Source organism: Strix aluco, chromosome 2 (assembly GCF_031877795.1).
Source record: "Strix aluco isolate bStrAlu1 chromosome 2, bStrAlu1.hap1, whole genome shotgun sequence".
NCBI classification, from domain to species: domain Eukaryota; kingdom Metazoa; phylum Chordata; class Aves; order Strigiformes; family Strigidae; genus Strix; species Strix aluco.
The window spans coordinates 134,865,149-134,887,663 of NC_133932.1; the positions used below are offsets into that span (position 1 = coordinate 134,865,149).

Sequence of the window (22,515 nt, forward strand, 5' to 3'; positions counted from 1 at the left end):
TAAGCAACTCAGAATCACAAATGGATTTTATCCTTACGCTACCCTGTGGAGCAGGGAGATGGCCAAATGCTTGGAGAGCCAAGGCAAAGAGCAGAGCAAGTGATTTATTTGCCTGGGGTCATAGAGACCATCTAACCCAGATGATGTGAGCCTTAGATCAGCATCTTCACCACAAAGACATGCTTTCCCCAAAGAAGGGAAGCTGGTCAGCAATCTGCTGGTATTTGAGAAGAAAGGCCTGAAGATATGCAAAACACTAATAGAGGAGAGAGAGAAATTTCTCACACACACACACACAAATCACCTTGTATTTTTGCCAGTGGAAACGTTTTATAACATTATTATATATGTCCACATGCTGGGGAGAAGCTCGCAGCACACAGCACTGTTGGGTCAGCTCATGAAACAGGGTAGTGGGATGGGTCCTGATGAGAGGCAAGACATTGGTCCACTACGGCCATCCATGGGTTTTTTCCAGAGGCTTCATGAAAAAAAACTTCTGCATCCTTCCTGACCTGGAAGCCACAGGTTTCTCAGCTGTGCTTTGCATTATCTGAACAGCTTGGTGAGCATAACACATTTTCCCCAACACAGAAGCACTCCCTTGTGGTTTTTAGACTGGCTGCTTAGTACTGATACAAAGCTGACCATTTCTGGATGATCTCCTAGCCACTCAGATCCAGTACGGTCTTTCTTGCTTCAGCGAAAGGCTTCCATGCTTAGAGGCTCTATTATGAAAGTTCACCTGAAAAAGCAGACGCATCATCTATGCAAGAGTCATAATTAGTCCTTCTCCACCATGGCTGCTCATCCGCACTTCTTCATAAACAGGAGTTTTTAATTTTCCTCTCCCACCAACATTTTACATCACCCTCTGAAAAGTAAGCTGGATGGCAACCATGGAAATGTAATGATCACCAGGACACTAACCATGGCATCCTCATGACTCACAGCAAGTTTTGCATTGGGTTCCCTACAGGACCTCCCATGGTTTTGCCCTGCCCAGGAGTCTTCACCACCACCTCTCCTTAGAGACCATTAGAATATAACAAAGTGCAGTGGACTAAATACCAGGACATATTATCTTTGCTCAGTTCCATCTCTTGAAAAACTCTGTGATGTTCACCAGGAGAGCTGCTATACTAAGCAAAGTTAACTTGCCGTATACAGACAAGAAATTATGATTTCCCTAACTGCATTCCCTCCAATCCTCATTCCTCTTATATACGCTACTTTCAGTGGTTAACATAAGCACTTAATTCCATTACAGGAAACTACCATCCTTCCTCCTTCTCATCAGGACAAATAACTGAGGATTTTCCACAAATATTTTAACCAGTGAACTTAATCCCATTGCAGTTTCTTCAACTGTGGACTTTGGAGAACAGTCTCTTCAAGATGCTTCTGAAAAGAATAAGTTTTTGATTCCTATGCATATCACTTAAAGGGTAACATTTTATAAGAGTTGCAAAAAAACATATAAAGAATTAAACTGGGCTTTCACCAGAACCTTTTTTTGTTCAATCTTGGACATCACTTCAAGTGTCAAGGCATTAACAACAGAATAAGAAACTAAATGCAGATCAGTAAAAAGCATCATTTCTCTCTTCCAGCTGAGTGTGGGAAAGAAGCAAAGAATTCACATTTATAATGTCATGGTACATGGTGTGACCAGATTAAAGAATTTTTGGGTTTTCTGGTAGTAATTTGATTTTTTGAGCTATTTCCTTTGTCAAGTGATCATGAAGGAGACCAGTCTGCCACCAAGCTCTAAGAGCAACATAAAAAAGTGATTAAGTATTATTGTTCTTCACAGGAAACTGTGTTTACAGCGGGATGCAGTTTGTGCTGTTCCGGCTTGGGTTCGCTGTGAAACATCTGCATAGGATTGTTTATGTTCCTGCAAAACAAGAGCAAGCTTGCAGCATGGCTGCAGAAGCCTGGCTTCATTCCTAGAGAGCTTCACACAGGTGGCATCCGATAAAGACACCTGACCCTTTGATTTGTCTTTTACGTCAATAAGTACATGTTTTTGAGGGCGGGGGGTGGGGGGTGGAAAATCATATGTTTAATTCAAAACTCATGTACATTTTCTGCCAGCTCAGTCCTTCAGTATCTATAAAAGAAAAACACAAACATACAACATTATGGGCTCATGTTTCAGAAATGAAGCATCCAATTAAACGAGTCAGTCTTTCCCAAACAGCAGTCTTTCTCCACTCCCATTATAATAAAGTTCTATTATTTTGTCAAAACAATTTTTTTTTTTTTTTTTAATGAAACAATAAATTCTCAGTAGCTGAACCTAAAAGCAAACAGAAGTTGAAGTTGTGGTACAGAAACCCATGGAAATGCAAAGTAACAGTGGCCTTTAGTTTCTTGGTTTAACCCATTCACACTACACACGGCCCTGAGCTCCTCATTGTCCTTAGTGCATTAGAAATCTCAGGGACTCCTTGCTTTTTGACTACCACAAACCAGCAGTATCTTATGTAGTTCAGAAGAGACTGCTTCCACCTAAACAGTAATGGAAAACTAAAATTACGTGCTAATACAAGACTGTAGGGGAAAGGAAACAGGAGCAAGTCCCAGAGTTTATTTCACAAGTCACAGAGTTTCTTTTGTGGTGACTCCTCTCTGGATCAGATCAGCAGATGGATCCATCAGGATCAGCACAAGGCACTAACGTTAAGAGGAAGCTTTTCAAAAACGGATGGTTTATGGAAGAACAGGATGAATTCACACACACCATGACAGCAAAGTGGGAACATCACTGCCACAAACTTGGAGGAACAAGGCTGTAGCCAAGACACTATGCTCAGCATGGAGTGTGTTGTGTCAACACACAGCTAGGCTGGGTCCCTGCCAAGCCGACCAGAAGGTATCTACACTAAGCTCTCTTGGGTTGGATTATTTATGTTTTGGTATTAAAATCTGACAAATAAACCTAACAATATTTTTGGCAAGACTCCAACAGCAGCAATAGTAAGTGTTATGTTAACATAAGTTACTACTTACTACACTGCAGTTTGCAACACATCTGGTCACAGGAAGCAGAAGACAAGTCTGCTGGACAAGTCACCCCAGAGAGTGTGGATTGCAGGAGCGAGGCTGCTCCATTTCACTGGGCTTCTTGGAGTGGTTTGGTGGCAACAAGGGACACGCTCTCTACAACGAAGAGTATGATGAACAGGATGGGTGGAATATAATAAATGAAGGGCTCAAATCACAAGCATTTGCATTTTGATAAATCATCGAAACAGAGATTTAGAAACAGAACGAAGAAATCTTAAGTCTGTAGGAGAAACAATCACCATTTTTCACAGGAACAAAACCCAGGCTCTCCAGGGGCATCCTGGCATTCCCACTGCCTGTTATCTTCTAGGATTCATGAATGATCTCAAAAACCAATGAAGGAGCTGTCATTACTTTAAGGGACATTGCCACAGGATGCTGTGGCAAATGGGGTGTCTGGGAAAGGGTGAATGTTTTTGCAGTGCAACCTCATTCATTTGAAGAGAACATCACCAAAGAGCACACAGACAATAAACAAGGTGAAGGATGAAGGCACGTAAGATTCCTCACAGGAGACTCCACAGGTCCTTGGGAGCTGGTATCATTTCTATCTTCGCTATTGTATGGTAAAATTTCATCACATCCAGGACTCTTCGCACATCCCATGGGACAGTGGTAGTGATCGCATGGTTGATGTCACCACACTTCTCGATGGCATGACCGACAACCTGACATTTGCAAGCTCATGTGTCAATTCACCTGCTGAGCTCACCTGTCCTAGGCTACAAAAGAGGTCCCCTCCCTTCCTTCCCTCCTTCCTTCTTCTCAATGGCCCCATGAGCTTTATCTACCTGTGGGGTAGCTCATGCATCTCTATCAAGACAACACACACGTGCAACACAACATCAACACCTCTTTGTGCCATGCTGTCCACATGCCACACACACTCTTCCCAAATGTCCTGTCCCACAGTAGGCCTCTCTTCTGTGTGGTGCTCTCCAAGGTATGGGAATTTAGATCTTCTAGACCTATGGCGAGAAAGCGGCCTCATGTTTTTCCACAGCTGTCCTAACCAACTGAGCAATTTCTTGGTGATTTCCAAGGGGAACTTCACTTAATTTGACCTGAAAACCTCCATTCATTACATTACAGACATCCTGCTAATCTCTATGTTGTAGAGATTACTGTAGCATGACCAAAAGTCCGGCAAGAAAAGGACAGAGAAGGGAAAGGAAAACCATGAAGTCCTTTGGCAACCACACAAAGGACATCCCTTCTGTCAGAACCAAGAACAAGGGTGTGATTTATGATGAAAACAAACCTCACTTTCATAAGAAAGTTGTTGAACAGGAAAAGTGATTTTCAGTAGCTTTAAGAACGAAGTTGGGGAATTTAAAGTTTATTTTCTAGGGGTGGAAGGTGAGGAGGAATGAGGTAATGGGGTGCTTAGTCCACCTCAGTCAGGAGCTTGACAGTTTTGTTTTCCTTTGAGAGCTTTTGTAAGCTTTGCAAACAAGTGTGCCACCACAAAATCAACCATCTGGGTGCAAACCAGGACTAATCGTGTGTCACCGTAACAGGAGCTGCAGTTCTGAGTAGGGGATTTTGGTAGCTCCCCTCCAGTTGTCCTGCTGGCATCTGCATGCCATCATTTCCCACATCCCACTCACCATCTGTAGATACCACACATGTCCAAGGCAAGTAATTTCCCAGATCACTTCTCCTGCTCAACTCTTGCAACGGGACTAAAGCTCCAGGGCCCGAGTTGTCCTTGTGTCTTCCTGCACCTTGATTGAGAGAATTGAAATAGTCCAAGTTACATTTACCCTCAAGTTCAAAGTTTGCAACCCCCATTCCCCCAACTCCAGCTTATTTCAGCATGAGGTTCCTATTTTATTTCCAAACATGGCCACAATAATCTTCCATAAAGCAACTGTGCTAACCTTAACCCAACGGTAACTCTGAGCTCCATGGTACATTCACAGTGGCTGATCAGACCAGGAAAATGCTGAGTCCATCCACTAATATCAGTCTAACTTCATAACAATTATTTGTAATAAAGCCCTATCCTGTGCCCTCTTTACTCAGCCAGCTCTGGTTTGCAGCATCTTCCTGGGTTCTTTGTCTTAAGATGCTTTGGCAAATCTTTATTATTATTTTGGTCTCCTCAATCCCATCTATCTCAGGAGAACTCATCCATCCCTCAGGACAAATTCAGAGGGAGGCACTGAAGCAGTATCAGCAACCAAATGAGTTTGTGTGACCTCAAGGCAAAGCTAGCCAGGCTCCATCCTGTCCAAAATCACTTCTTTACAGAGAAGGCAGCCCTCCATTTCTCAAATTAGTCCTTCTGGGCTTGCATGTTGCATATTTGCATGGTAAGTTTGAGCAAAAGCCATATATCAGAGCTAAAACTGTGTTGCAGTCGCTCATGGATCTCCATTATATATTTTCATGCAAGAAGAGGAGGCTGCACAGCGCTCACTAACAGCTATTGCTTCCAACCGTAGATTGATGCAGTTGAAAAAAAACATTTCTGAGCACCCAAATCCTTCTCCACACACTTTTTCAATATTAAGAAATACTAGAAAGTGGGAGCTCACTACAGTGCTTTGTTAGTTCTCTGCGTCACCGCAGTCCAAACGTGGCTGCAGGGAAAATGTACGAGGAAAAGTCCAGAGAGGAAAACAAATATCCCTATTTCTGGGAACACTGCAGCTACGAAACTTTGTTCTCACTAAACTTGTGCTACTTCCTACTTCTTGTGGTTTGTTCTCATGCTGTTTTTAACCTCTTCTCAAACCAATATAGTATTTCTATTTCATGTCCAAAACAAACCAAGGAAAAAACAGAAAACACACCACATACAAAAAACAATTGAACTGAAACCTTTTCACTCCCAAAAGGATTTTAGCCACAATTTAGGTCAATTCTTTTCTTTTTTTCATAATGAGTTCACATGTTCCTATTTTAACTTATTACAAAAAGCAGCACCATAGTGCCTCTAAATAAAGAATAGGCTCTATTTTCCAATAAAATAACAAAAGTTGGTTTGGGGGAAAAAAAAAAAAAACACAAAATAAAACTGAAGATAAATTTCCAGCTAGACAGTCTGCTTTAAAGGTGATTTTTCTTATGTCATTTCTACATTCTCATATTAAGTAAAATGACCAGATGGGATGAGAAGGGGATGTCCCCCCACATGCTTTGAGAACCTGTGAAACCGATGTATGCAGAGAGCAAATGCTTTTTTAAGAGCTATTGAAGCAGCACTTCTTTTTCTTGACCCTTGACATGGGATTTTAATTTCAACCACAGTGGGATCCTACTCTTGCAGGCACCACGCACACTCCAAAGTCCCTTCAAGCTCAGTCCTTGTTAGGCTGGATGCCCCTTAAGGATGCCCTTTAATTCCTGAGTGCAGACTGCTTGCAGAATTTGTTAAGCATCAGAAGAGACATGGCAATGTAGGACAATAATTCCTATTATCGTGGACTATTGAAATAATTTCTTATTGCTCAAATAGCTGTTGAATAACTTCTACATTTTGATCTAAAAGCAACATGATCAAGTGAACGTGAACCAGCCGCATTCCCAGCTGTAGCAGTAAGACACATCCAGTCTTCACTGTGACAATAGAGGGAAATAACTTGCATTTTTTTCTTCCTGCGACCACCCTTCTCAGCAGATGCTAACAGGAGAAGGGCTAAAAACTGATGAAAGAAGAGAAGGTCTCAAAGGTGTAACTACAGAGGGAAAAGCATCATCTTCAACCACCTGTCAGGACAAGGAAAAAAGCAATCACAACAGAAAAAAAAATAAATCTCACTTTGGCTCAGGATCAGTAATGCTTTACACAGTCCCAGTGTCCAAAACAGCACTCCCCCCTCCCTCACAGTACCCCAAAATAACTGTTTATACTACAGGCTCTGCTTTTACTGCTTATTTCAAAACAAACCTTTGCCATTTCCTGACCAGAAAAGTTGCGCTTTTAATTCTGTGCTAGAGACTTTGAAAGTCAAGATGCTGCTGCTTTCCACTATAAATAGCCCAGGCTTGCTATGACATCTCACTGTGACATTTAGTTCAAACAAAGAAAAAAAATCTTGACAGGAAAGAAACAAACAAAAAAGATACAAAAAAATAAAAAAAAGAAAACCACACGATAAACCTGGGAGAAATTAATTTCTGGATAAATCCATAACCTTGAACAAAATCCTGTTTTTTTTCCAGTCTTTGGGACATGTAGACACCTCATAGGAAGTGCCTGATCCTGACTTTGGAGGAGGCAGCATCTTCTCCACGTGATACACGACAGGGAAATCTTATTCCAGCCTCTCTGGATACAATTTCAAACTATATCCTGGTGTTATTTTCACACTCCCAAAAGCCCATGGCTATCATCCCTCCAAGCTGCCTTGACAATGGTTATAACTGCATTTATTTCCCAGAGCCCCACAAGCAGCGGATTTTGCACTGCTTGCAGCTGAAATCCTCCCACCAGCGAGGACTCACATCAGAAGCTGAATATCCCAAGACAAGTGTTATGCCTTGGGCCAGCTTATTGAAAACTTAGAAGTGATTTCCTCCATGTATTTTATATCACTGGCTTTGCAACCATTCAGGTTTCTGGGCATAAGGCTGAACAGGGATCTCCTCCACTGATGGGGGTGTAAAGAAGACGGAGCCAGATTTTTTTCAGTGGTAACCAAGGAAAGGACATGAGATAATGGGCATAAACTCAAAACCAGGAAATTCCATTTAAATATTAGAAAAAAAAAAAAATGAATGAGCGTGTGGTCAAACACTGGAACAGGTTGTTGAGTTTCCATCATGGGAGATTTCCACAAGCCCAACTGGACATGGTCCTGATCAGCCTTCACCCACTGACCCAGCTCTGAGCAGCGGGGTTGGACCAAACGATCTCCAGAGGTTCCTGCCAACCTCACCGACCACGTGAGTGCACTGAGAACCGTTCCCAGACCTTTGGTGTATTCAGGTCTCAGGCACCGAGAAGTTTCTTGCAAGGAAGGGGTGCGAGCATTCTCATTCTCTCCAAGGAAATTATGGAAATTATACACAGCTTGATCTTCTTGCAAGAAGAATGGGAGATAGCAGGGCAGGTTACAGGTCTGAACTAAACTTACAGGGAAAGCAGCTTCCTAGGAACAAAGAGAATTAGGAAAACAGAGACCTGAAACAGAGACCGAGCAAAAGATACCCTTCATATTGGCTTGCTTTGCTTTTAAAAAAGGCCGCACTATCAAAGAGTAATTTGGCAAGTAAGGATTAACTAGTCTGCAGGAAAATTCTGGCCAGACCAAACATCCAGCTCAAAGGGTTTATGCTTACGGAGACAGCCAACAGCCATGGTGACGGCTACAGGACAGCAGTGACGGACTCACTGCCATCTCTAGAGACAACCAGCCTGTTATACAATCCATATGTACATATTTTTAAAAAGCAGCATCCTTAACAGCAATAAAAGCCTGTGCAAGAGACTTCGAGTCTTTAGTTGGCCTCTGGTAGAGACTGACGTGAAGAAAGTGCCAAAGTACTGGAGTCCTACGAGACTCCGTGACAGTTCTGGCTGATAGCTGCGAAAACCTGGATTTGTTACCACAAAGACAGCAATTCCTGAACAGTGCTTCTTCTAAGAAGTAACGAATTAGGCTCTCACACTAAGAATTTTCAAAGTTTTAGCAAAAGCTCCATCACAGAGGATTCATGTTGGGTAGTCTGGGCATTCAAGGTGCATGATTACATGCTCTTTAAAAGATCCCTTCCAACCCAAACCATTCTATGGAGTCTAAATCCCATACGAGGTCCATGAGAGGCTGGCTGACATGCCTACCACACTCTGAAGGGTTCAAGCATAACCCAAAGAGCCCATGGTCCTAATTACCCACCCCCAGTTAGGTGATACGAGTATCTTTTCTTTATGACAATAAAGGCAGGTACAGAAAATGGGATCCCAGAAAATTGTGAAACTCCTAAAAACTTACTGAGAGATGGAAAGCTGAGAAAAGCATCCAAGATATCACAAAAAATTCTGTTTTTCAAAAGCAGCCAAGTACTGGGCAAAACCAAAATCATGTAAGTTTTGAGTAGGCCCTGATCTGGAGCAGTATTTATTGGACAATTCTAACAGCCCTGGACTCCAGAAATTATTAAAGGCCATGGTGTTACTCTTCAATACTTAAAAACTTCTTATCTTTCCTGACTCAAATAATTCAAAGACCCTTTTCTCTAGAAGTGATGAACAAGTTCCCAGGTACTCATTATCTTATTTACAACACTTCAACTTTTTACCCAAGTGCAGTGAAAGAGAAAACCCACCACCACAACCCACCCAAGATCACCAATCACCTCCACTTGCCAGTCACAGCTCTAGCTGCCTCAAGGTACAACCAAGTACTATTTTTTTTTTTTTTTGCATAGTTTAAAGCCTTGCTATACTGATGCAACTGTCTAGTTTAATTGCCACTATATGAGATATGAGGTCACTGGATTTCAACCTGCAGCCTCTGTGCTCGTTGGAGAAAAAAAAAAAAAAAAGACTCCAAATGACAGAAAACACAACACTCCCTGGTAACTCTGATTAATTATCCTCAATCTTGGTATTGATTTTTCCAAGTTTCCATTTCTATGCCTCTATACCAGACTGAAATGCCCCTAATGACGATTTCTTCTTGCATAGGAACCCACAAATACATCTTAAGGTACTTCTTCCCTAACTTTCTCTTCGATAAGCTACGTTAAGCTCTAAATTTATCGTAAGATATGTGTTGCATTTCTATTAGAAGAAGCTCAATTCACAGATTTTCAGGACAGGGTAGGGGAAAAACCTCTTAAGTCCCACAGCACCGAAGGAAACTTTGCACAGGCTGTTCGCATTCTTCATGGTTTACATCAAACCTAGGGAGAGGAGCAAGTCCTGAGCCCAGCATAGACACACAGGCACTAAATACACTATTCTTCCAATAACAGCAAATCTCTAAATAGTCTGATTTTTCCAGTTCCTATCTTAAATTATGATCAGATTGAATATTGCCAAGGTGAAACCATCTGCTTTTGCAGGGCACCTTTGGGGATGCATAACCACCTTCATCTGTGAACCTCTTAGACTTCAAGAACTATTTATACACTAGAGACAAAACCATAGTCTTTAAGTTTCACAGAATCACAGAATCATCTAGGTTGGAAAAGACTTGAAGATCATCCAGTCCAACCATTAACCTAACATAGACAGTTCCCAACTACACCATATCCCTCAGCGCTATGTCAACCCTACTCTTCAACCCCTCCAGGGATGGGGACTCCACCACCTCCCTGGGCAGCCCATTCCAACGCCCAACAACCCATTCCTTGGTGCAACTTGAGGCCATTCCCTCTTGTCCTATCGCTTATTACTTGGTTAAAGAGACTCATCCCCAGCTCTCTGCAACCTCCTTTCAGGGAGTTCCCTGACTTTTGATTTTTTTTAAAGGTCTTGGGTGTTAGGGTTCTTAATTCCCATCTATTTAGTCATGCATTCTGTTCAAAGGGTCCTCGACATGTAAGACAGCACAACTGCAAGTAACTTTTTTCTATTTTGTCCTGAAATTTCAAAAGTTCATTTTGTCAATGGGAGAAAGACCGAGACTGAAAATACTTCTACACCAATGGTTAAATCTCTCCAGAAAACATCTGTCATTACACATCTTTAAAGTGTACATAACTTCTCCAATGCTTCAGTACTTCCTCTAACTTCATTTCACTTTACCATCCTTTTTCGAAAATTCACGTATGTACTACTGCAGTGCCAGAGCACATTTGTTAAAATGTGGAATTCAAAACAAGTCTTTAATGCTGTTTCACTTGCCAATTCATCCACAGCTTCCTGCCATGTTACAAGCTAATTTCTAGTACCAAAGATCACCATCACCACCATAGCTCACCCTTCTTCTATTCCAAAGAGGGACATCAAATTCATTTCAGGAGGGAAGATGCAGCTTGTTAGGGAGAAGGGATATGTAAACGTTATCTTAGATACTGATGTTTTATTTTTAGCAGCTCAGTGATATTTATAAGGCTGTGAGGACTGGATACATGGCTGCAGTAGGATGAAGTAAGTATCCCAGGGGCAGGTATGAAAAATCTGCCCATCTGCAGGGCAGGACAATGAACAGACAGTGCTGCCTGGAGTTCATGAAAAGGGGGAGAAGGCCAAATGCTCCAAGCATATCTTCTTACAGTTGTTCTCAAAAATCAAGTAACTAGGAAAAAAAAAATAACATCTTGACCCTAACTTTTAGTTCATCTTGTATATTACTTATTATTAAAGGTATTTATATGGTGAAGTCCTGGAACAGACAAATTAAGTAAGAAAATCTGAAAAAAATTTAGCTCAATGTGGGAAAGCATCAAGACAGGAGTTTCAAAAATGAGTGATTACTCAAAAATAATGATTATTCTAAATTTCTGACATGACCCCTAGATACCCCCACCATGTGCTTCAGTTTGCCAATCTGAAAACAATTACCTCTCATAGCAACACTAAAAGCTTTCATGTTTTTAAAAAGAGATTTGCTGACTTCAAGGAACCATCAAATAGTTCACTGTAGTTGCTCATACCTTTGCCGTAAATTCATCACGAAGATGAAACATAAAACATCAGAATAAATTGGACCAGAACTCAACAACACACTTAATGCATTAGGAGCATTGAATTCACCTTACGCCATTTCTTAGTATCCCTTTTTGGCTGGAGAGAGCATACACTTTCACCTAAACCTGACACCATAATTTAAGGCAAAGTTCTTGGGCAAAAACACTTAAGAGAAATCTTGCTCTATATTCTCATGGCCTTTCAGTCCTAGATATGCCAGGGACACTCAAAACACTGCAAGACCCCAGGTGACAATGAAAATCTGATACAAACCAGAAGAACTGTGTGTCATCTGCTCTGGGCTTTTCATAACTGCATATGGAAAACTACAGACTATGCCTTATGCTGGCATCTGTGAAGCACAACCAACTGTCCAATCCCACTGGCAGTAAAATCTGTATTAAATCACTTCTTGTCATTCTGCAGCAATGTGGAACTTTCAGGACTTAGATCATGGCTTGGTCACTCTTGTTGGTCACTGTTATTTCACTAAAACACAAGTAAAAAGCTCCCAAACAACTAGCAAAACCTGACCCACCTAGAATGGCATATTGGTAGGGTTATTTTTTTTACTAGAGAAAGAAATATGGTATGTTTCATTTCATATGTATTATTCTCTTCAATCCTGAGCACTAAGTACAGCAGAAACAAAACCAATACCTATTCCAACATAAATGTAACACGAAAGTAATTAGCTTCCTAACCCACTAGTCCCATATTTGTACACTGAATTTATCAGGACACTTCTCCACCGTAATAAAGTACATTATTTTGAAACTAATGCTGATGGAAAAGAAAACAGAAGGAAAAAAAAGTGTATGAAAGTCATAGGGACTTAGTTTATAAAATAACTGAGGGTAGATGAAAAAACAACAGCACCATCTACGGGTTACTGCACGTTCTTACACAGGTGGGTTACTCAGGACAAGTAAGAAAAGTTTTAGGTTGTGTATTTTTAGTTTGAGTTACTCTAGTTGGAGTTTTATCTTAACTACAGTATCAACAGTAAAATCACAGCTTAAAAAAAAGACTGACGCAAAAAGCTGTATTAGACTTTGGATGAAATCTACTTACAGTAGTACTTCAGCACCAAAAAGTGGGCAGTTAGGCTGATAGATGTATATACAATTAAATGATATGTCAAAGTCTTAAAATGCTTAGTTATTTATAATGAAATCTATACAAAACAGTTAAAAACGTGTTTTTATATACATTTGGGAAAAAAAAAAAAGTATTGTCTTCATTAGCAGAATGTATTAAAACTGGTTCTCTTATCCCATGTGAACCCAAACCTCTCTGTGGCTTGTAACCATCACAAAAATCCAATGTATTGCTTCAACAAGCCAAGTCATAAGGCTAATTTCTGAAACCTACCACTGTATACCAATTTAAGCTTTTAAACTCCCAAAATGGTCACTTTAAAAACAGCATGTAAGAGTAAAATACAGATTTTTAAAAGCCTTAGCTCACTTCTAAATTCTGAGGTTCAACTTAGAAAGATGCTGAACCACTTATCCCCAATTTTGAAAAACTGATTTATAGCAAAATACAGCCCCCCCACTATTTGTATCAGAATGAACACACCTGCCTGTTTCACAGGAACTTTTTAAACAGCTAGGGCTCACTTTAAAATTTATATTTAAATAAATAAGCAAAGATTAACTAGAGTAGATGAGCATTTCATGTGCTTATGGCACGAAGAAATGCCTCATACACCGTTACCCTACTTCTTGTAAAGCATGAAAACAAAAATCCACTAGCAAATCCCCTTTGCTACCACTTAGCGATTTTGCTTATTTCCAAACATTCACCAACAAGAATTTAAAAAAAATAAACTATGTTTTTAGGCTTATGAAAAAATCTTAACTCTAAGTGAGCACAAGTGCAAGAAAGCTAACCAATTCCAAAATTCCTGGGGCTTTTCCAGCACTGTCAGAGACACTTTTTCTCTCACATGCTATTTAAAAATACAAATATTTATTAAACATTCTCTGGTTTTGATGGTGTTTTGCTCAACAGCTAACAAAAAGACACAGCAAAATAACGATCCCTTTTCACTGAAAGCTGCTTCAGTATCTGGGCAAGGGCCTCAATAGCACGAGCTGTAGAATTCGCTGCAGATTTGTTTTTTAACAGGAGTACATTCCACTGTCACAGGTTTACTAAATCTTGGTAACTACACCTTTTTTTTCTTTTTTTGAAACAATTTTTAAGATGCAGCTTTTGCAATACCGTCTTGTTAAAACACACTGATGCTTCAAGGGTCCAATGAACAACTCTAATAGGCAAAGTGCTCTAAGACATCACAATACAAGGGCATCTTGGATACTCAAAATCCCAAGATATTTTAAAGTGCACTCCAGTGTCCCAATTCCTTAGGATTGTTCAGTAGAACTTCGAGAGGGGCTGGGCTCAGTGCCGTCCTCAGTGCTACTGTCCACATCTTGCTCCATTGCTGTCTCCTCATCGTCGAGGCGCTGACTGGTGAAGTTGTTGAGCTCCAGGAGCCCGCTGGGTTCCACTACCACATTGGAGCTGGAGTGACAAGGGATGGAATAGTGAGGGATAGTCTGAAAGAAAGAAAAGATTTCAGTTTTAACGGGCACAGTTCTCATAGGTAAAGGCGTCTGCGCAAGCGCAGGTACTCGTGGAAAAGGGGTATTTTGGTTTCCAAGAGCAATTTTCCCAAGCTGAGGCCCGCTGCATGTTACGTTACATTACCTAAAGCTTCAAAGCACCCTTTCACTGGATTAGGTTGTGAAAGATAAAATTTGAATAATCTTGCTCTGAAGGCACTGATCTTGGCCTTGGATCCCCACTAAAGGTCTGTGACAGCATAACCAACAGCTAAACCACCAATGCCCACCATCCATCGTTCCCCAACCACAAAGCAGAGATAATACTTTCTTCAGCCTTATCTTTTTCAGGCAAGACATTCAGGTATTAGGACTAGCTACGGGGTTTTTTGTATACAAGACAGTACAAGCTCCAGCCCTGCTCAGGAGCTGCAGCAGCACAGAGGCTAAGGAAACACAACGGATCTAAGCTATTTATTTCTGCTTATGCTTTCATAGGTTCTAGAAACTAAATCTACAACTTTATACAACTGAAATTCTGGACAGTATTTTACTTTTGAAATGGTTCGTACCATACCACAATGATAAACAATACAGATTCTGAAAATATACAGATTTGAAGTAAAATAGAAATCTACCTTTGTCTATTTAGGGAAATGAGGACTAAAAACGAGTACAAAAATGATGATTTCTACAAAAGCGAAGTTAGCTGCAATGAAGATTTTACAAAGTAGCATGAAAAATCTGAAAGCTCTGTACACAAATTATTTCCCACATGAGAAGCATTTTCATTGTAACACAAGTATGATACACAATAAAACCATTTCAATCCACGCTACCATTTGTGTGAACATATACCATGCCAACTTGTGTACAAAAGATTCATATTATACCACTATGAGTCCTCAGATGACTGAAACACTTCCTCAGTTGATATTCTGACCATGTATTACATCATAAAACATCGTATTTAAGACAGCAGAATCAATGAAAGTTATCAATCATCAGTTAGTCAATGACTCAAAGCATTTAGGCTAAAGATCAATAGTCATTTTATCTCCGAAGTAGTAAGACTGGTTACAAGTGAAGTTAGCAAGCTTTCTTCTGAATCCAGACCTTATTTGCTGCACTTTCCCAGTAAGCAGAACCCCACTACTTCATTTTTTTTGTGCTAATTTTATACTCAGAGGTAACATTAACAGATACTATAAAAAATTCTAGATCATAGTTCACATTTTAAAGGTCACATTTTAAAGCATTTCAAATATAAGTACTTTAAAATTAGATGAGCTTGGTTTGTTTTCTTAACAGGAAAAAAAAAAAAGGAAGACACCAAGGACACAGTGAATGATACAGTGCTAGAGAAACTCGAGTTCAATTTAAGAAGAATTACACACTTTGAGGTAGTAATCCATTACAAGCGTAAGAGTAGAAAAAGAACCAAAAACTGGGGAAGGAAAACAAAAATACTTGAACATCGTTCAGTTGCTATCATCATATTAGACACGAGTTTGCTCTGCTCAATCTTTGCCTTATTTGCTCTGGTCTTCTCTTACCTGGATAACAATTTCTGATGAACTCTCTTCAGCTTTCTTTTGTGATATATTCTGAATGTGTACAAACTGGTTTGTTGTAGGCATTCCTTGTGCATCGAGTTTCCTCTCTGTTAAAGTAGGACCAACAGCAGGAGGACTTGAACTGGATTCTGCACGTGTCTGTTGCTGGGGGATGGAAGTTGCCGTCATCCCTACTGCAGTCACCCTCGGCACCTGGGTACAAGGTGACGACTCTGCTTCGCTAGCGAGTTTACTAGTGGACATGGCCTTGTCTGGGGGATCCACTATCGTATGTTCTATGTTTGTATCAATCTGAGCTTCCACCATAGACACTCTCAAAATATCTGCTACTGCTGTCTTCACGGATGCCTGCATGGGAAATAGGTTGGTAACCGGCAACGCCAGTTTGGGCACAGAACTGCCACCTGCTACCTTTGAAACAGAAGGAGGCTGACGCCCCTCAAAAGTTATCTTTGTAACAGTGGATCCTTGCGTTATAATTGGATGCTGCACCTGAAAATCAAATTTTTGTTGTGCATGTTACAGCTAGATTATTTTTTTTTTTAATTGAAAATCTAATCAATATTTCCAAGGACAGTATGGCACAAACAACATACTTGCTATTAGGAAGACAGTTGAAACTCAGTGTTTTAACAAAGGAATTAGCAATGATATGGTAACAGTTAATTGAAGCCTGGGGAAAAGCAGCTTTTTAGGCTGCTAGATAAGGGTTGTAGCAGTATAATACCACAGCAGCCTCGTTTTCCTTTGGGATTTACATCCCCATGTGATGTTTGTAAACCCTCTTGTTTTCACATGTATTCCTGAAAGGGCCAAAGAAAAAAAAAACAATTGTACTTTTCCGAGTTAGATAAAATACGTATTTTTTTTGCCACGTTCCTCAGTCTTTACATTTTCCCCTCCCAAGGAAAAATCAAATTACTCCTGTACATGAAAGCCATATAACTTCAGGAAGATGTAAACTACAAAGGAAGACGTACAATGGAGAGCCTTAGGAGACTGCAGTGTATTCATCTTTATTTCCACAGAAATAAAAAGTGCTACGGGAACGGAAATTAATAACGTGTCATATCTAAAAATTAAAAGAAAATAATTAGGGACAAATTCCATGCACCAGTGGTGGCAGAAATTCATAAAAACTGTCCAACAAAACACGTTTGTGAGCTCTATGGATTTTTCCCCTATAACATGTGCTTCTCTCTCCTAGTGTCAACCTTCTGATGGGGTAATTAATACCAGCGGAATGAGGAGTTCTCTCTTGCCAGGACAAAACACTGCTACAGCGACAGGGTTGGTGTTTTGATTTTTTTTTTTTTTCCTTGAACAGCGACGTGTATTTTGCATGCTATCAATATTCCGTTACCTGGCTTGCTGGCTGTTTCTCTGAAGAGGCAGGTAGCTGCATTTGACTCTGGGGGGGTTGGGGTTGCACGTAGATTTTTTGTGCCGTTGGTGCCTGTTGCAGTTTGGGCAGCTGCTGCGTGGTTTTTACTGCAAGCACCTGTACTACAGTTTGCTGTGGCTGTGCCACTAAGGTAGGGAGTTGCCTTTCTTTGGCCATCATGTGGTGTGGGGGGTGCTGTGCATCTGGTTTGGTCTGTGCTTGCTCTTGCTGCAGGGGGGTTAGCTTTTGATGCCTTATAGAAAGCTGGGGCATTTGTGGGAGTTTGTGCTGGATTTGATCGGCCTGCAGGTGGATTGTCTGCTTCTGCTTAGTCTGGAAACACTGCAGAGTTTTCACTTGCAGTTGAGTCTGTTCCAGCTGTGGCTGACTCAGTTTTTGCTGTTTTTGTGCCTGCGATTGTGTCAGGGCAGATCTGTAAAACAGGCCAGTCTGAGGATCTAAGGTGTCCATTTCTTCCACTTCTCCTTCCTCAGTTCCAAGTTGTTCACTGTGTTTGGTAAATGCAGTGTGACTGCTTAAGGCCTTAATAAGAAGAAGTTAGAGCAAGTTAGTAAAGAGAAACATAAACTATAAGAATACACAATCTAAACATAATTTGTAATGTTTCAACTGGACTACTTCAACTGGACTACTTCAACTGTTACAGACTCCCAATTAATATATATAAAGATACCCTTACATGGAGATTCCAAAATGCGTGAGCAATCAACAGCTACTTTTATCATGCTAAAAATGTGGTACATCTCTACATGACAACATTAACTGCACAATTAAGCCTCAGCGGAGATTGTGTAGCCCTCGCGTGTGTCAGGCTAAGGTTCAAAGGCCCTAAGGTTGCATGGCAGTTAGATATGAAGCAGCAAGGATCAGCAGGTGGTTGAACCAGTAGCTCCTCATTAAAGCCAGAGTCTCTCTGCACAGTAAATTCTTGTTCTGCCTCTTGAGACCCTAGTCATCTTCTCCATGATTTTTAATGCAGCTCCCCATGTACCTACAGTCTACCCTATTTAAACAGAGATCCTCTCTTCTCCTTCCTTCCTCAAAATTTTATTGCAATTTTTCTTGGGCACTGCACAAATGCTGTTTGATTTTCTGCAGGATTTGAGGGAGCAAGAGATCTCCATTACTATGCTTTGTATACCATAGTATAAAGGTATTAATAAATGGCCTTAGCAAGATGAAGCAGCCTACCCAAACACCTGTGAAAATGCACTCTCTGAAGTGAGTTTATAACCCTAACACAGTACTGTCCTGTACAGTACCCTGTCCCTACACTAACACCAACATAATCTAAAGAGCCTAGGCCCGTGCAATACAACATATAGAAAAAAACCCACTTGTTGCTGTTGAAGAGATGACATACAGACAGCAAGAACTCATCTAGGAAGCGCTATCTTTTCCCCAGTGGCTGTTAATACCTCTTACTTAACAGTCTCAAGTAATCTCATTAACTGCTTCCCTTTTATCCGACCACCCTCACCATTAAAACAGGAAATATGAAGCGATTAATTTGCCCTTACACTTAGCATTTTTAGTGGCAGCAACATGACACATTCATTCAGAACAAGCCCTGGTCCTATAGAATTCATATAACCTACTGGTGTTTATAGACTGTTGGGAAAAGAAAGGGTACAACCTGCTGCATGATATGGGTAATTGCGCCTGTGGAGGATGCGGGGATAGATTTCACCACAACAGAAGTCTGCGTTGCTGTCTGCGACTGAGCCACATGCTGCAGCAGAGTCCTCTGGGGCTGAGATGACTGCTGGTGGGGCTGGGACCGATGACTGACTGAAAGTAAAGAGGTCAGTGGCACTTCTCCAGAACTAACTGCAGTAACTTCCACTATTTGCTCTGCATTTAAGCTTCAACTGAAAGCATATATGAGTGAAATAAAGATCTGAGTATGAAAAACATCTTTTACTGTATGCTAGCTTCAACCTTAAAGTGTAGATCTATTCTGAGAAGCCTCTTAAAAGTAGCAATTCAGGGGGTTTGCTTTTGTCTCTGTTTCCTAAGTAATCACGCTTGGTCCAAACCTCCTCTGGCCTCCCTCTCCCAACACACCAACTCTGCAAACAGAATTTATACTCTATTTTCAGCTGGGTTCTTTATACAGCACCAGCATAACACTGTAGAGCACAAGTTATTCTGTGGCTTTTACACTGTTAAAAGCACCTGCACAATTGACTGCAATTAAGAACAGCAAGCCTTGCTCACTGAATTTCTACCACTGATAAACTGCAAGAAATACTCTCCAGAGCATAGGCTAAATTTGAAAGATTAGCAATTAGAAAACAATTGTGTATCATGAAAGCAAGTGAGGTTGATCAGAAATCACAGGCCAAAAAATGGAGACCTCGCCATGGGTCTACGTCACTTTTTAGAACAGATCCAGTTATGGAGCTATGTGATGGCTCTGTAATTAAATAGCGGACTGACAGAGAAATTATCTTCTGCTGAGAAAAAAAACCACAAACCATTCTATATTGCAGTCACTGATAAGACATGAATCCAAATTACTTTATGCCTGTCCATGCTAATATGCAAATATTTGCTTTAATTAACTTTTTAGTTACAAAATAATCAATAACTGAAGGAGAACAAGCAAACTTTAAATTCAGTTGTAACATAACTTAAAAAGTTTCTAGTGACCTTCCTGAAAGTTAGAAGAAAGGTCATATTTTGATTAATATAATTTTACTTTCCTACTCCAAGAAAGGAGCTGGATAACATCAATACCGGCCTGCATGCTGTGCCAGATCCATCATGGATATCCCCCAACAGTTCCTGCACAAGTGAAAACTTCATTTAAAAATAAAGTTTCTAACCTATATGGTTGTGTAGATATTCTTCCGAATGTGAACCAATACAGTGTTGTCTTCCTGAGTCTGCAGACAGACAAAAAATGGTGACACTAAGATGTGTGAACTGCTCCCTTCATCTCACGAGGAAGCACATGCTGAATCCCAGCTCCCATATAGATTAAAGTGTGCCTAATCCTTTGGTCTAGGCGCATGCAGGAGATTGCACAACAGATTATGGACTGTTTACTACTGAATTTTTAGCAGAAGATATAGCTACACAGATTACTGATGAATCCCGAGAAGCACAAATTAAACCAGAAAGGAACACTCAGTTACCTGCATTCCCTGGCAGTGTTCACAGAAACTGGGGGAAGGGACAAAAATTTAAGAGCAAAATAACCAGTTTCATGCTGTAGCATAAACTGCTGCTCGTCAGCCCACAGCAGCCTGCACTTCTCTGGTAGATTCCTGTATATCAACTCAAGGTTTATAAAAATCCCAGTATTTCAAATAGTAATCACAGCTCAGGGAAATTTTCAACTTTTGTACTTTGTATGGCTTCTAAGCTGCAGAAGAGGACTTAAATCTACAAAGATACCGACTGTAATTTCCTATCTCCCCTGCAAAGGCCTCTATTTTACGTCAACTTTTACAGCAAGACCCAACAAAAACTAGAACTTTGACTAGAAGGACAGTAGTAACTGTGTCAGTGAAACTGACTGTTAACTGGAGATCACTTCACCACTATTTATTGTACTTTTGAGTTTGTTTTAAGAGAGATCTAAGGGAGCATGACTCAAACATTCAAAATTGAAGCCAGATACAGTAAGTGTTATTTAAAAGAATAACAATTAACATCCCCCCCCAGCTTCAATTTCACACAACTTAAATTTAGACCATACAAGGGATGGAAGCGAGGGGAGAAGGTGCAGAGCAGGCAAATGAAAAATGAAAATATCAGATTAGACTTTTAACACCAAAAACACTGGAGTTATAGATATGTACTTAGAGAATTTAATATAAGCAAGTTTTATTTCTCCTTTCAAATTGTGTATTTTCAACATACTTTTCCTTTCATTTTCCAAATAAAGTAGGGAGACCAATAATGTGGACTTAAGAAATTTAAATGGAAAATGGGTAATCTGATCCTCTCACATGTATAGGAAGTGGCTCGCACCTCGTATTCTGGGGTAGTAGGGAGCATCAGAGAGACGGGGGAGTCAAGGACTTAAACAAAATGAACAGCCAGATAGGAGGAGTCAAGAGTTTAAAAAGTTAAGAGCTGAATCCCAACGATAATTTCAATTTGAATAATTTGTTTAAAAAGTGCAAATTTATCAGTTCAAAGCCTTATAGCAAATGAAGAAACTGGGGACTACATAAGCATGCTAAATGCACATCTGCTTTAAAACCCACTTAGTCCTGGTAAGCAAGTGACATTTTGCAAATATGGATTAAACTAACTCAAAGTCTGACTCCTCTGGATATGTACCAGAAAACCAGTATACAGTCCCTGTAACTTCATCATCTGCTTTTGTCTTACTAGACATTTTCCTTAAAGACAAGTGGGACAGTCTGTCCTCTCCATCAGATCACGGAAGAGAAAAATCTGTTCAACTAGGATGTCTCGAAGCAACAACGCTCTGTTTCAGTTAGAAACATCCTCCACTATGTCCCAGAAAAGCAGATGCAATCTCTGTCCCCTGCACAGGGTCTCAAGAGTGGAAGAAAAGACTCATTTCCTCTACAGCAAATTATAGTGAAAACGTAAAAACAAAACCCTTTGTAAGAAAACTCCAAAATTAAGTCCCCAGACTTCAACTGCACTACCTTAGTCACTTACCAGTTGTGATATATTCAGCTACTAATTCTGACTCTACGACAGCAATTGAAGGACTTTCTGGAGAATGCCTCTTTTCTTGGGTCATCTGGATTGGGACAGCCATTTGGCTCAAGTCAATGGTAGGCTGCCGTGGCTTTGATTCTAACTTTTCCTTCACTGCTTTAGAAGAAAAGAAAAATTTAAAATAAACCTTCAGTATATAAACCTCCGTAATAAAATAAACCTCCAATATAAATGCGAAAGTTTAATTAAATAGATAGTGAACATTTTATAATAGATTCAAACAAACTGTTACATGATAAGAAGAAAGGAATCAAGCTGATTTGAGATAGGTGCTTTTTCAATTACAAAACTTTTTACAAACTGCTGCTTAAGCAGCACGAGTGCCTAAACAACCACATGTGTTTTCACACCTGTTGTCTGCTGAAGTTCCAGCAAAGCTTTTATCGTGGAAGTAGCTGACTGAGATTCACTGGATACATCCTGGTAAATTATTGTAGGGCTTGTGTCCACAGCAATTTCATGTTCCGACCAATCTTGACTTCTTGAAGCAATCACATGGACTACAGGCTGAGAATCTGTTTGCAAAAGAACAGAGGCACATCAAGTCATCCTAGAACCATTTTACATTGGAGGTCTCCT

General features: G+C 40.3%; 1 protein-coding gene across 18 annotated transcripts in view; it reads right to left on the reverse strand.

Annotated features, from left to right (window-relative positions):
• Nucleotides 1-292: 292 nt before the first annotated feature.
• EMSY (EMSY transcriptional repressor, BRCA2 interacting) overlaps nt 293-22,515 on the reverse strand; it is a 52,688-nt gene continuing 30,465 nt past the window's right edge. For 5 of the 18 annotated variants that reach the window (XM_074816464.1, XM_074816463.1, XM_074816465.1 and 2 more), the window contains 11 exons: nt 22,287-22,451; nt 21,874-22,032; nt 20,055-20,114; nt 18,860-19,014; nt 17,182-17,745; nt 15,798-16,310; nt 6,670-14,235; nt 4,686-4,802; nt 3,019-3,168; nt 2,089-2,116; nt 293-1,900 (listed from right to left, as the gene is read on the reverse strand). In XM_074816464.1, the coding sequence (XP_074672565.1) occupies nt 14,041-14,235; nt 15,798-16,310; nt 17,182-17,745; nt 18,860-19,014; nt 20,055-20,114; nt 21,874-22,032; nt 22,287-22,451 (1,811 nt within the window). In that variant the 3' untranslated portion in view covers nt 293-1,900; nt 2,089-2,116; nt 3,019-3,168; nt 4,686-4,802; nt 6,670-14,040. Of the gene's footprint in view, nt 1,901-2,088; nt 2,117-3,018; nt 3,169-4,685; nt 4,803-6,669; nt 14,236-15,797; nt 16,622-17,181; nt 17,746-18,859; nt 19,015-20,054; nt 20,115-21,873; nt 22,033-22,286; nt 22,452-22,515 lie in introns of those variants that run through there. The other 13 variants (XM_074816472.1, XM_074816461.1, XM_074816470.1 and 10 more) reach the window with 11 other exon arrangements.